This window comes from Nannobrachium achirus, assembly GCF_963921795.1.
Source record: "Nannobrachium achirus genome assembly, chromosome: 1".
Taxonomy (NCBI): domain Eukaryota; kingdom Metazoa; phylum Chordata; class Actinopteri; order Myctophiformes; family Myctophidae; genus Nannobrachium; species Nannobrachium achirus.
The window spans coordinates 4284951-4299501 of NC_137810.1; the positions used below are offsets into that span (position 1 = coordinate 4284951).

The window sequence follows — 14551 nt, forward strand, 5'->3', positions numbered from 1 at the left end:
GTCCTCTAGGGGCAGGGTTAGAGGGTTAGTAACGGTGTGTAATGTCCCTCTGTGTCCTCTAGGGGCAGGGTTATAGGGTTAGTAACGGTGTGTAATGTCCCTCTATGTCCTCTAGGGGCAGGGTTAGAGGGTTAGTAACGGTGTGTAATGTCCCTCTGTGTCCTCTAGGGGCAGGGTTATAGGGTTAGTAACAGTGTGTAATGTCCTCTATGTCCTCTAGGGGCAGGGTTATAGGGTTAGTAACAGTGTGTAATGTCCTCTATGTCCTCTAGGGGCAGGGAGGGTTATAGGGTTAGTAATGGTGTGTAATGTCCCTCTGTGTCCTCTAGGGGCAGGGTTATAGGGTTAGTAACAGTGTGTAATGTCCTCTATGTCCTCTAGGGGCAGGGAGGGTTATAGGGTTAGTAACGGTGTGTAATGTCCTCTGTGTCCTCTAGGCTCCCATGGAGGGCCTGGTGGGCTCCTGCAGACCCCTGCAGAGAGAGAAGGACTCCATGGACACCCTGAAGAGGGCCAGTGTGGACGTGGAGCTGCTGGCTCCCAGGTACGTTAATAAGGGCATCAACTATGAAGACACATGTCCTGATCTGTGCCTCAACCAGGAGACCCATGGGGAAGGAGATGATAATTAGTTAACTATACTAACCAGGTCTCTGCCCCCACAATACAGATGATAATTAGTTAACTATACTAACCAGGTCTCTGCCCCCACCATACAGATGATAATTAGTTAACTATACTAACCAGGTCTCTGCCCCCACCATACAGATGATAATAAGTTAACTATACTAACCAGGTCTCTGCCCCCACAATACAGATGATAATAAGTTACACTATACTAACCAGGTCTCTGCCCCCACCATACAGATGATAATTAGTTAACTATACTAACCAGGTCTCTGCCCCCACCATACAGATGATAATTAGTTAACTATACTAACCAGGTCTCTGCCCCCACCATACAGATGATAATAAGTTACACTATACTAACCAGGTCTCTGCCCCCACCATACAGATGATAATAAGTTACACTATACTAACCAGGTCTCTGCCCCCACCATACAGATGATAATAAGTTACACTATACTAACCAGGTCTCTGCCCCCACCATACAGATGATAATTAGTTAACTATACTAACCAGGTCTCTGCCCCCACCATACAGATGATAATTAGTTAACTATACTCAGTGTTGGGGAAGTTAAAGTTACATGTAACTGAGTTAACTTGCTGGTAACTGAGTTACATTCATATTGCTGTAACTCGTCAAGTAACTGAGATACTTTGGGGGTAATTTTTGGCACAAGTTGCAAGTTACAAGAAGTAACAAGCCAAGTTATAATTTCACATTTAAGATTGACGATCAAATGTCCACAACAGATCATAATTTTCTTCTTTTTTTAACTTTATTTTAGGAACACAGATGTTTACTAAAGAAAATGTCAACCTTTTTTAAATTAAACAAAACTCAGTTGAGAGGTATACTTCTGCTGGCACGTGACTTTTTTTTGGATATTATATATTTTTTCATGTACACCAAATGTACATTCTCAATTTAACACTGAAAAAAAGGAACTCAAGTTACTCAACTTACTTTTTCTATGTAACTTGAAACTTTATAAGTTACATTTCTCCAGGGATTTAACTTTAACTTGATCAAGTTACTGCCATGGTGAGTTACTTGTAACTGTACAAGTTACGTTTTCAAAGTAACTTCCTCAACACTCTAGAGGAGTCCCACGGGGAAGGAGATAATGGGCTGTATTTTACCAGCTCTTATGCCTTAACTTAAAGGCCTGTCCATACTGTCTCCAACCACAAACTTGTCGTTGGAGAGTTCAGACTTTCTGACGTGCAGCTTTCAGAACTCTAATTCGGGGTAATGCTTTTCATAAGATGTGAGTGACGTCATTTTGTAGTTAAAACCGACCTTTCTGACAAAGAGCTTGGTGGTTGGAGACAGTATGGACAGGCCTTTAAGTTAAGGTATAAGAGATGGACAATCAAAATAGAGTTATAAATATAATATATACTAATAATAGTAATATACTAACTGGCCACTAGGAGTCCCATGGGGAAGGAGATGATGGTGACCTTCAGCAACACGCTGCCCAGGGCCAGCATCAACGTCAACGGGGTGCTGGGGGGCGGGGCCGACACAGCGGGGGAGGAGCATCCGCATCATCACCCCGCCCACATGTCCGCCCACTCCACCCAGCCCGTCCAGAGACGACTGAAGGCCGTGCAGGTAGCCATGTGTTTACTTGTGCCAGCAAAGCATGTAAATGACTGCATTCAGTTGTCCTGTCGCGTCCTCGAGTGCCGAGGTGGCAAGTTGGCACTTCGACAGAGTGCGGTCTGTGTTTTTACTTATGTTTCTTTAACTACATTTCCAGGTTAGTGTACCAATTTCATTCAAGCAGGCGACAATACTCAGGATAATCAAGTGAAATTGAAAGTGGTGAAACATAAACAAAGTAAAAAATAATCACACGAGCATAAGAACTAGGAGGTAAAACACTAAGGTGGCATATCAACCTGTCGGTCCGAGCCCTTCAGGTTCATATGCCACCACCGCTATCGTGTCGGAGGCATATTAACCAGTCGGTCTCCTATCACTCCATAATCACCGCTGAGCGAGATGTTATCCCTTACATATCTATGGATGTGACAATAACGGTGCTTGTGTGGTTGTGGTTGTGGTGCAGGTGCCCATGGACCCCCTGCGCGCCCAGCAGCTGGTCTCTGAGTGGAAGCAGAAGTCCATGGAGATGAGAGGAGTGGAGCTGGACAGGAGGTCCATGGAGATGAGAGGAGTGGAGCTGGACAGGAGGTCCATGGACCACAGGGGAGGAGGAGGAGGGGAGGTGGAGAGGGAGGCCAGTGAGGAAGGCTCCTCTGAGGTGGGCTCCTCTTCCCTGGGCACCGACGACGGAGGAGGCTCCAGTCTGAGCTCCCAGGTACAACATCACCATTTACGATATTATCGCGACAATCAAAATTATCCTGGGGCGGAACGTTTGCCAAAAAAATGCAGATCTACAAGCTCTACAAGTTGTGACGCGTTGTGAGCTTGTAGATCGGCTACTTGTTGACTTTGTCGTTAATGCCCTGTTATGTACCCTAACCCTAAACCTGAACTAGTTTGTTGAAGCTTATTCATTGTAATGATCAAAATCGCTATGACCGCGTCTCACCGTACCGGTTGCGGCCGTACTGCGCCACATCGCGCCGCACTGCATGTCTATGTAAGCCAACACTAGTAATCCACATAGCGATTCTTTTTATCATTTCAACAAAAATGTTCACTGTGTATTCATTCTCTCGTGTTCCAAAATGTTCCTATTTATCATGACAAAGCAAAAAATAAAATACAAATAAATATCAATTTAAAACTACACTCTTCCCATGTATGTGAATGAAAGAAAGAGGACATTGTCCCACTGCATATCTCCGCATGTCATGCATCATGTAGCAAACAAGAAGGATTTTTCTGGTTGGCCAGTCAGGGACCAACCTGAAGGCTGACAAAGGGTGAATTCAGTTGTCCTTGGTAGTCATGGCTGCCAGTTCCCACCTGATGTTGTGTGAGAGTCCAGACTGCTCCAGACCGTACTGAATAACTGCTAGCTTACATAACATCTTCAGACTAGGACTCAAGTCTAAGATATACAGTTCAGGTTTTTTGCGTCCTCCAAAGAGGATAATATGATCTCCCATCATGCAACAGCACATATTATGCGTTGTGCCCGGTCCTTTCCCCTTGGGCTCAACCTTCTTCCAGGAGAAGTTCTCTGGACTGAATTTCCAAAAACCTTTGAAGTTCTGGCTAAATGTCTGTCCAAATATGTACAGCTCTCCATTGTAGGTAAAGGCTAACTGATCCTCACGTCCTTCTGGACGAGGATGTGCAGAAGGTGTGTCCATCCAGCAGTTGGTCTCTGTGTCAAACACTCTGATGGTGTTGTTGTAGTACCCCCCGTCCCTCCAGCCTCCAAATACAAACATCTTTCTCCCGATGATGGTGGCAGCGTGATATGATGAAACAGGAGGCTGAGTTCCTCTGGTGTTAATTAAAGACCAGCCCATTGTTCTGGTGTCCAACTTGTAGATGTCATTACTGTATCCAGTCTGGGTCCATCCTCCATGAATAAACATGACCTTTCCCAAGACACAGGCTGAGTGGTTGCACCTCCACTCTGGAACAGTTCCAGAAACCTGTGGTTTGAACCATCGGTTCGCGTCCACATCAAATGCATAAAGCACATTGCAGTAAGGATACCCTCCCCAGACGTAAACTGTATATTCTACCAGCACAGCTGTCTGGCCCTCACGCCTGAATGGAACCTCAAGGTGACATCCTTCTCTGCCAGGCGTCACTGGGGTCAGCTTCCTCCAGAGCAAAGACACTGTGTTGAAGATGTGCACATCAATCTGATCCTCGTCGCTACAACGGTCAGCTCCAAAGGAATACACATTGTGTCTCACTGTCACAGCAGTTTGATTGGCTGTCTCTGGTCCTCTCATACGTACCGTCCAGCGTAACATGACTCACACATGACTCACAACAGTCGCTGATAAATACTATATTGGTCGATCAGATGCTATCGGTCAAGTGCTGATGTGTAAAAGAATTGAACATTCGGCGTCACCACTTATATGTTCAGAGGCACCAACGTTATGCATAGTTTGTCCAATCCATGAAGATGATGCCTGTTGATCTCCCTAATATGGTAAATTGATCACCATAGCAACAAGGGCTGATTGTCCGGAAGTCAAATGTTTACTTTTGCTGGACTTGAGACAGCGCCATCGGCGCTGGCTTGACGAACATTCAACGTCACGGCAGATCACTGTATTCACTCTGTCAAGGTGCCAACTTGGTCCTTGTGCCTGAAATGTGGAATTCAGGCCCAGCCCAGCCCATGGAATTCAGGCCCTGCCCGGCCCATGGAATTCAGGCCCAGCCCTGGCCCATGGAATTCAGGCCCAGCCCAGCCCATGGAATTCAGGCCCTGCCCGGCCCATGGAATTCAGGCCCAGCCCTGGCCCATGGAATTCAGGCCCAGCCCAGCCCCTGGCCCGTTTGGTGCTGCTGTTTACCCGAAGCCTGGCACCTTATTTATTGCCAGACCCATGAAATGGGTAGGCCTACATAAGCAAATGTCGGTCTGTCCGGTTTTTCTCCATAGATGGTCATGATGATGACATGATGATGACATGAGGGAGGGATAGACCGACAGACAAAGCCTTCATGTCATCACAATGACATGAGGGAGGGACAGACCGACAGACAAAGCAAAAGGCTTTGTCTGTCGGTCTGTCCCTCCCTCTTTTCTCCATATTTGGTCACAATGATGTCACAAATGATGATGACATGAGGGAGGGACAGACAGCCTATAAAGGGACAGACAGCCTATAAATGTACAATTAAATTTATAGGCCCAGAGGGTTGGCAGAACCGGGGTCTGGCACAACCAGGTTGACCTGGTCTAGTTTAACTAGAAATACTGTTCCTACGAAACAGTGTAGGCTCGCTGCCCCCTCATTGGCCAAGGGCCCTGCCTTTGTACTGTTGGTATTTTGTTGTTGTTGCGTAGAATAAACTTGACCTATAAAGATTTAGTATAACAGAGGGGGCGTAAAGTATAACATAACATACTGATGTAACATACTGGTCTCGAGCCAACGTGTTGTTGTTATTTATTTCAAGTTGCACTTGTTGGTGATGATGTCACCTAGAACGCTGCTTCTCATTGGCCAAGGGCTCTGCCATTGTACTGTCGGTATTTTTTTTTCCGAAGAATAAACTTGACCTATGAAGATTTGGTATAACATACTGGTCTCGCATTTCAGCGAGCCCACAACTAACACAAGTAAGACATCTTCCTACAGTGACCGTTTGTTATGTTACTGTATATCCTCTAAGCAGAAAATTAGACATTGATAATAAAATAATTGTCGGCTTGCCGTGGTTACAAACTAGCCTCGCTAGTTACAAATCATCTCATAACATACAGAGAATGGTCCAGTTTACTAGAGACCCATCCCGTAATGAACTGATACGGGAGGTGGGGGAATCAATATGAATCACAGGGGGATTTATTTGAGAAATGACAGCGATTCTACACACAGTGGTGCTCCTACTTTTCTCGTTTCGCTGTGTACGCAGTGTGTGACAGTTTTGGGTCTAGAAAAGCCCTCGGCTCAATGCGGCCGGCGGCTCATTGGCTAATGACATGACCAATGAGAGTAGTGTTGCTATGGATACGTGAGATAACCCATAGCCTAGAGTGCTGCCTTCCACACACACCCTCCATCCTAGCTGCGCACACACTGAGACGTCATGCTCTAGTCTAGCGTGAAATCCACAGCGCAAAATGTTCTGAGCATGGTTCTGAGTACTTGGACACCCAGCTGGCTCAATTAAGCAAACTAGAAAAGATGCAATTGGAAATTAAAAGCGTGGTTGCTGACGGTTGCTCACGTGACTATATTCTGCAGTAAGCTAACTGTCATGTGAACCTCCACCAATTGATTCCCCATTGATTCCCACTCCCATTGATTCCCTATTGATTCCCTATTGATTCCCACTCCCATTGATTCCCTATTGATTCCCACTCCCATTGATTCCCCATTGATTCCCTATTGATTCCCACTCCCATTGATTCCCTACTGATTCCCACTCCCATTGATTCCCTATTGATTCCCACTCCCATTGATTCCCTATTAGTCCAGTCATTTTAGGGTTAGACCCGGAACAAATTGCAATAGTAGCAAACTCAACTGATTCTGTATCCTCATTATGTCCTTAGTGAGGGAAAAAAAGTCCCAAGAAATCCCACCGGGGCAAAGTTTTGAAAACGACCTATCTACCTTCACTTACTATACACTACAATATAAAGGAAAAAATGACTGAAAAAGAATCTGCTTTAAGTGGGATGTGAGGGGTCTAACTAGGGGTTTGTCATCATGCTGAATCCATTGCAGGCATTTGTTTTGCACAAAAAACATTCTGTGGGCTAGAAATGGCCTTAGAAAACAATACACGTATGGGTGCGTTTTCATGTTAGTCGGAGGCCTTAGGGTTTTTTTTTTCTCGTGCTAATCAGTCTAAAAGTTCAAAATTTTGCACAGATGTAGTTCAGGGCATGCTCTAATGATTTAGCTAGGGCGCCCGAGTCTGCAACATTCGGGGTCGCCACAGCGGCCAAATCAAGTTGGGCTCCCATCGACTTTAGTGATGAAAAGTGATGAGTCATCACTTTTCAGAGTTTTGTTGGTGCTGTGGCGACCCCGAAGGTCGCAGACTCGGGCGCCCTAGCTAAATCATTAGAGCATGCCCTGAGCTACATCTGTGCAAAATTTTGAACTTTTAGACTGATTAGCGCGAGAAAAAAAAAACCCTAAGGCCTCCGACTAACATGAAAACGCACCCATACGTGTATTGTTTTCTAAGGCCATTTCTAGCCCACAGAATGTTTTTTGTGCAAAACAAATGCCTGCAATGGATTCAGCATGATGACAAACCCCTAGTTAGACCCCTCACATCCCACTTAAAGCAGATTTCTTCTCAGTCATTTTTTCCTTTATATTGTAGTGTATAGTAAGTGAAGGTAGATAGGTCGTTTTCAAAACTTTGCCCCGGTGGGATTTCTTGGGACTTTTTTTCCCTCACTAAGGACATAATGAGGATACAGAATCAGTTGAGTTTGCTACTATTGCAATTTGTTCCAGGTTTGGACAAATTTTGGCCTAAAATGACTGGACTATATTGACTCCCACTCCTATTGATTCCCTATTTATTCCCACTCCCATTGATTCCCTATTGATTCCCACTCATATTGATTCCCTACTGATTTCCACTCCCATTGATTCCCTATTGATTCCCTATCCCGGACAGAAGTCGTTGTTGCCCTACTGGCAAACACACTAACTAGAAATAGTTATTCTGGGAAATTGCGAGTGTGGTTGCCTAATGCCTATCCACAACTTTCTAACATCCCATCATGCATTGCGCAGAATGTGCAGGCAGCTCCCGGCGCCGCAGCCGAGAGTGATCACAACGGTTGCATCTGCGATGCGACGTGAGCTTGCATGTCTGCTGTTAACCGGAAGTGTCCCGCAAATAATGCTACAGTAAATTCTCGCAGAAACAGGTGGATATATTGTAGCCAAATAGTCATGTGGGGCACTGTACTATATTGATAGTTGTGCCTAAGGACACATTATATATAATATATATATATATATATATATATATATATATATATATATATATTCGTTCCCTTTCTTGACATACCTTGCTCTTACTGTACTCTGTTCTTGTTTTTGAGCGGTGCTAACCGCTCCTATAGACCGCTTTTTTACCAAAACTATGATGTCACAAATGATGATGACATGAGTTCGCTAGACCAATGAAACACTTCGATTCTGTTGATCTGTCCATGATGTCATAGTCACAGAGGCACTCGATTGGTTCACCCTGATTTAGAACGCGTTTAGGCCGCGTAAAATACGTCATATACGTCATAAAAATTATTGAGCGGTGCTAATCTTGAATTTCAAAATTGTATTAGATGAATATCACTTATAAGCGATAAAATAACCACACTTTTAGACAGACTGTGGAAAATCTTACAGGTTATAAATGATAGGCAGCTAATACAAGTTTAAAATACAAATGAACAGACTTTGAAAAACTAAAATATTCATCTTCTGGCCTCTTCTCGCCTCTCTGGAGGCCTCTCTGGAGGTAAATAAGGTCACTTAGCATTACACTATGACACTCTTACAAGCTACAATCCGTAGCTTGGTCAACTAACTGATGAGAAATGACAATAACGACTTATATAGTCTGAGCAGACCTCTAGACTGACATCATACACAACAAAAATAATATTGCCATGCATGCCTATCAACACTGATTTGCGCAGGAATTAGTTTGCACCGCTCACTTCGCATGGGTGCGATTTTTTTATTTATCTTTTTATCTTTTTTCTTACTTCTCTGTAACTTTGTAAATAACCCTATATTGCTGTGCTGCCTCTGGGCAACTGATTTTCCCCCTTGGGATAATAAAGGTATCTATCTATCTATGTGCAGCTCGACCAATCCTCAAGCTATAGCACCACTCCCCCATTGAACTCAATGGACTATTTATAGTCTGGACTGTTTATCCAGGAAAATAATAAGACAGCTAGACTAGAACTACAATGTGTTTCCCCTCCTGGGCACCCACACTAACTAGCGTCAGTCCAACAGATGGACATAAAATAGTGACAGTGTTAAGCGAGCAGTGCTATTTATGAGTTAATTTTTCATTAAAAAATCGCACCCAGTGTGAAGTGAGAGGCGCTATTCAATTTCATTAAGCGTCCCGCAAAGCGTGTCCAACGTGGTATTGGACGGCCGGACTGCCTGTAGTTAGAGGTAGGGTTGCATTGTTTTGTGTGAATAGTTGGAAGTTATAGTCAGTCTTTACTTGACATTTATGGAAGTATTGAGTTCTAAACAAAAGGACCATCTTTGGTAATTGGCTCAATATGAAACAAAGATTGTTCTTCAAATATGGAAACTTACATCGTGAAAATAAGAAGAGTGACATTTTAGTCGACAAAATCACTGCTGCATGAGAGGTTTACCTGGCTTACACGCAAGTGTAGCTCTATTTTGTAAACTTTGGGTCTATAATGACAGATGTTCAAAGTCTTGCTCAAGGACTCTTCCACACTAACTCTGGGGCAGCCCGGGATCGAACTGGGAACCCTTCGGGAACCCTCCGTGTTCCAATGACGGTTTCTCTACCTCTGAGCCAATGCCGCCCCATGTATGAGTATGAGTTATGAATCCATTATTATTTCACCAACTCCACCAACAAAGCGCTACATTGTTTCCTGTGTTCCCCTCAGGTGCCGGTGTACCCGCCCACGGTGCAGCCGGCCCGCCGCTCCGCCACCCCGCCAGGAGGGGGCGCCAGAGCCGTGGCCACCCCGAGGCCCCCGCAGATGCCCGAGGCGGGGGGGCCCCCGCCCGTGTCCCCCAAGAGCGCCCTGACCCGCGCCAAGTGGCTGGCCATCACCGAGAAGACGGGGGCGGGCCGAGGGGGCGGGGCCACCAACCAACAGCCACGACTCATGCAGGCACGGGATTTTTATTATTTTATTTTACGCCATTAAAACCCATTTAGGCCTAGAATTATTGAATGCTTTAACCAGTGAGAAATAGCAGATATACAAGCTCACAGCGCGGCACTCGGTGCCGCGCTGTGAGCTTGTATATCTGCTATTTTTCAATAGTTAAAGCATAAAATAATGATACGCAATAATGTGTACCCGTTCTAAATGGCTTAAAGGAGAATTCCAGACTAGCGCTTCTCTCTCTCTATATATATATATATATATAAACTCAAAAAGAAAGGAAACTTGATTCGGTCCATTATATCTCCCCTTTAGTAATACCAATTTGTATTGTGTTGTATATCATTTTCATCGTTGATTTGTCACCTTTACAATAAGGTACAGTTTGTAAGCATCGGGCATTCGTGGAATGAGCACCACAGGCAAACGTGTGGGTAGCGCCGACCCAAAATTTGCCAGTATTCGGTCCATTATATCTCCCCTTTAATTATGCCAAATGGTAATGTGTTTGATAGCATTGTTATCGTTGATTTGTCACCTGTACAACAAGGTACAGACTGTACGGAGGTACAGACAGAGCCAAACGTGTGGGTAGCGCCCCTCCAAAAAAAATAATCAAAATGGCCTGGCAGGCCTGCAATACTGTTCTTTTGGTGTTTACCTTTGTTGCTTGGTTCATTGAATGATTGTACTCTCCCACAGTAATAAGGACAAGAAAAAAACAACACATATTGGCCATTTTTACGCTTTGTTAATTTTAAGCTCAGTGTCAGGGAAGCCCAAAAGGAGAGTAAATACCAGCGGAACAGTAGAGTATATTGCCACCCATTTTCGGAAAACTTTGGTCGGCGCTACCCACACGTTTGGCTGTGTAGCTCAGGCCTCGAATGGGTAACGTCATTAATTCGGCTCTGAATGACGCCATAATAGTTTAGACAGAGCCGAACCAAAATAAATTAGGCTCTAAAGTGGAGTATGAATCCACCCTAAGCCCATATCTGGGATATATTATGGAGGAGTAATATGTAACTAGAAATGCATTTTAAACAGAGTAGGCTAATAGTAACTAGTAATCCATTTTAAAAGTATAATATGTAAATTGTAACATTACTCTCACGCAGGTCATCGCCATGTCCAAACAGCAGGGGCTCCTCCCCTCCTCGTCCGCGGACACGCCCAGGTCCTCCGAGACCACGCCCTCTCCCGGCAGGACCTCCCCGGGATTGGCCGCTTACGCCACGGTGGCCACGCCCTCTCCCGGCAGGACCTCCCCGGGATTGGCTGCTTACGCCACGGTGGCCGACGGCCACGGCCACGCCCACCACCACCCTGTGGTCCAAGCCCCGCCCCCTCCACCTCCCTCCCACCCGAGGTTAAGATAGTTAAAGATGTTTCATTATAGTTTCGTTTTAGTTGGTTTATTCTAATTCAGTTCCTTTTATTTGGTTTTTCGAGTGGGTTTGCTAGTTTTGATGTGTTAAATTTTTTACGTATGTTTTAGTAAACATACTAGTAAAAAGTAAACCGACTAGTAAACATACATTTAGGCCCTAACCGGGTCGGGTCTGGTAGAGTCGGGTATGGGAAGAATTTGATAACTATCGCAGAGTAAAAGTAATATAAATAATAACAAAAATCTCTATTCTTTTTCCATTGAGCCGACTAACTAGCCTTTTAGGCCCTACCCTACCCTAAATGTTGGGTCTGTTTGGGCAGAATTTTAGAACTCTAGTTCCCATGCAATAGGCCTATACAAGTGGAGAGTCAGTCTCTCCACTCAGGGAACCTGGGTTACAATGTAACCTTTGGTTATTTGTCAGGTGCAGGATTCATAAAGGTCAGAGTAAGTAGGGCTGTCACAATTATTACATAATCGTCTAATCGCAATTATTTGAGGTAATCACATTTTTTTGCATAATCGTCATAATGGTTTCCATGTTGAGAAATAATAATATTAATATAGTTACAAACACTTTCAAAAAGTCGTGGAAATAGCAGATCTACAAGATTGCGAAGCGTCACAAGCTTGTAGATCGTCTATTTCCACTATCAATGTTATTTTTTAAGTATAAAATTGTCAAATATGTCAGTAATTTCTATGTATATTTAAGTTGTGTCATGATTGCCATGTGCAACTTCAAAGCCTAAAAGCCAAACAGAAATGTAATTGTCAACGACATACACAATTAAATCGTTAATCGCAAGTATTTGAGTGATAATTAATCGTCATGAAAAATGTCATAATCGTGACAGCCCTAAGAGTAAGTGGACCTATTGTGTAAAAACAACTCCACAAAAGATACTTAAAAAAAGTTGTTTTTCTTTTTCAATTCTAGTTTGTTATTTCGTTAGTTTTACGTTAACTATACTAACCTCACTCCTCCCACAGCGTGACCCCGCCCCCCCTCTCCTCCTCCTCGACCAATGGGAACCCGTGGGAGTGGCGGGGCTCGTCGCCGGCGGCCAATGGGAGCGGAGGAGGAGACCACCACCACCGAGACCCCCGCGATACCTACGACCTCAACAGCCACAGTCGAGGTGAGTAATATGAATATCCCTGATGTCATCGATGTATATCACCCTGAGGCATCTTACTAGGACAGACTTAAAGGGATATTTCACTTTCAAAAAAACTTTTGGTAAGTTTATCATCTAATCAGGCTTTTATGAACACCCTGAACAGTTTTTAATTAGCTTGATTCAATATTTAGATATTGTATGTAAATGTTACCAGGCCCTCCAGGCCCAGGGCCTCTCCCCAAACACACCCATTGTAACTTCAAACTTCATTTTAACCATGATAGATTCATTAAAAACACCCATTATTTTTTCTGGTTACTCATACTACCCTCCTAATACGTGAGCAGGCCGTGTTTTTTCAAAAACTTTTTTAATTTTTTTCCCCCCCCAAATAATTATTAAAAATAAATGAAAAGGTTTATGGATAAAACATGGCCTGCTCACGTATTAGGAGGGTAAAACGAGTCACCAGAAAACATAATGTGTGTTTTTAATGAATCTATCATGGTTAAAATGGAGTTTGAAGTTACAATGGGTGTGTATGTAGAGAGAGGCCCTTCCACTGCTCCCTGTTGAAAGTGGAATATCCCTTTAAATTAATCACTACCATAATGACTGTCATATGAATTCAAAGTAACTGTTATGAGACTGCAGGGAAGATCATCGGAGTAGGACAACTCCCCTCTCTGCAGTCCATTTATGAGCAGACCACACTAAGACAGGCTCAAAAAATAATGAGTGATGCTACCCATGTTTTACATGGAGAATTTGTACTTCTGCCCTCTGGCAGAAGGTACAGTGAACCTATATGGCACTATGTTAGGTTTAAAAAATCCTTTGTCCCTGTGTCAACTAAAATGAAATAGAATTGACAGTGATATTGACAACTACTTTGTGTGCACTGTAATGTTGTGTCCCCCCTCTGTACTGAATGTATTTCTAGTATTGTCATTGATGTTTTATGTGTGGCTGCAGTAGGGGTGAAAGCCCAAGCTAAATTTCCCTTGTGGACAATAAAGTTTACCTTGACCTTGACTTATGCACTTTGTCCTCCAGGGGACAGCGCGGCCCGCGGCAGCAGCTTCCGGCCGCACTCCCAGCCACAGTTCCACCATCACCACCACCACAGTGGGACCGCCTCCCCGGAGGCGGAGCTACACCTCCCTCCGCCCCCGCTCCTCCCCCCGGGAGGGGGGGGAGGCGACGGCCACTCCTCGCTACAGCAGCAGCAGCAGCAGCAGCATCGTGCGGTCGCCAGGGAGTCAAGCGTTCGGCGCAAGACGGCGCTCGTGCTCCTGGACCGCGAGTTCGTGGAGCAGGACGCCTACTACAAGAAGGTCCGCGACGCGGGACGGAGATACAACAACTAGGATTGTTTGTTCGTTCCTTCGTCTGGGTTTTTAGATCCTTTGGACGGAGATACAACAACTAGGATTGTTTGTTCGTTCCTTCGTCTGGGTTTTTAGATCCTTTGGACGGAGATACAACAACTAGGATTGATTGTTTGTTCGTTCGTTGGGTTTTTTAGATCCTTTGTTCGCCAGAGTTGAGACGTCATCCGATCCTCCTACTGCCAGCGTTCAGAGAGTTTTCCTTTTTTTCACTAACCTTTGAAGAATCATAGAATATTACGAGTCGCCATGGTCCGCTCCACAGATGGTCTTTGAATAGTCTCTCGTAGCCAGACAACTATTCTACAATCTCTGAATGCTATATAGAGTCTGGAACGGCAGCTCCCGAACAGCGAGTATCGGAAGTAGCCACTGCTGCACGGAACTGTAGTCCCACTGGAAACATAACAGAAGCACACTCGCACAGACAGAGTCATTCGAGCGGCATATTCTTGTTATGGGTGTCTAGTTTAAGAAAACATTTGAAAACATCAAGGAAGTA

The 14551-nt window shown here is 44.4% G+C and overlaps 1 protein-coding gene across 1 annotated transcript in view; it reads left to right on the forward strand.

Moving 5' to 3' along the window:
- The window catches only part of LOC308306885 (phospholipid phosphatase-related protein type 3-like), a gene marked incomplete at both ends in the record, with an annotated part of 27245 nt that extends 13217 nt beyond the window's left edge, over positions 1–14028 (forward strand). Inside the window, 8 exons of the mRNA XM_080751938.1 lie at positions 438–544; positions 2064–2247; positions 2708–2959; positions 4314–4454; positions 9911–10141; positions 11260–11510; positions 12528–12676; positions 13715–14028. Of these exons, the coding sequence (XP_080608064.1) occupies positions 438–544; positions 2064–2247; positions 2708–2959; positions 4314–4454; positions 9911–10141; positions 11260–11510; positions 12528–12676; positions 13715–14028 (1629 nt within the window). The remainder of the gene's footprint in view (positions 1–437; positions 545–2063; positions 2248–2707; positions 2960–4313; positions 4455–9910; positions 10142–11259; positions 11511–12527; positions 12677–13714) is intronic.
- Between the last annotated feature and the right edge of the window lie 523 nt (positions 14029–14551).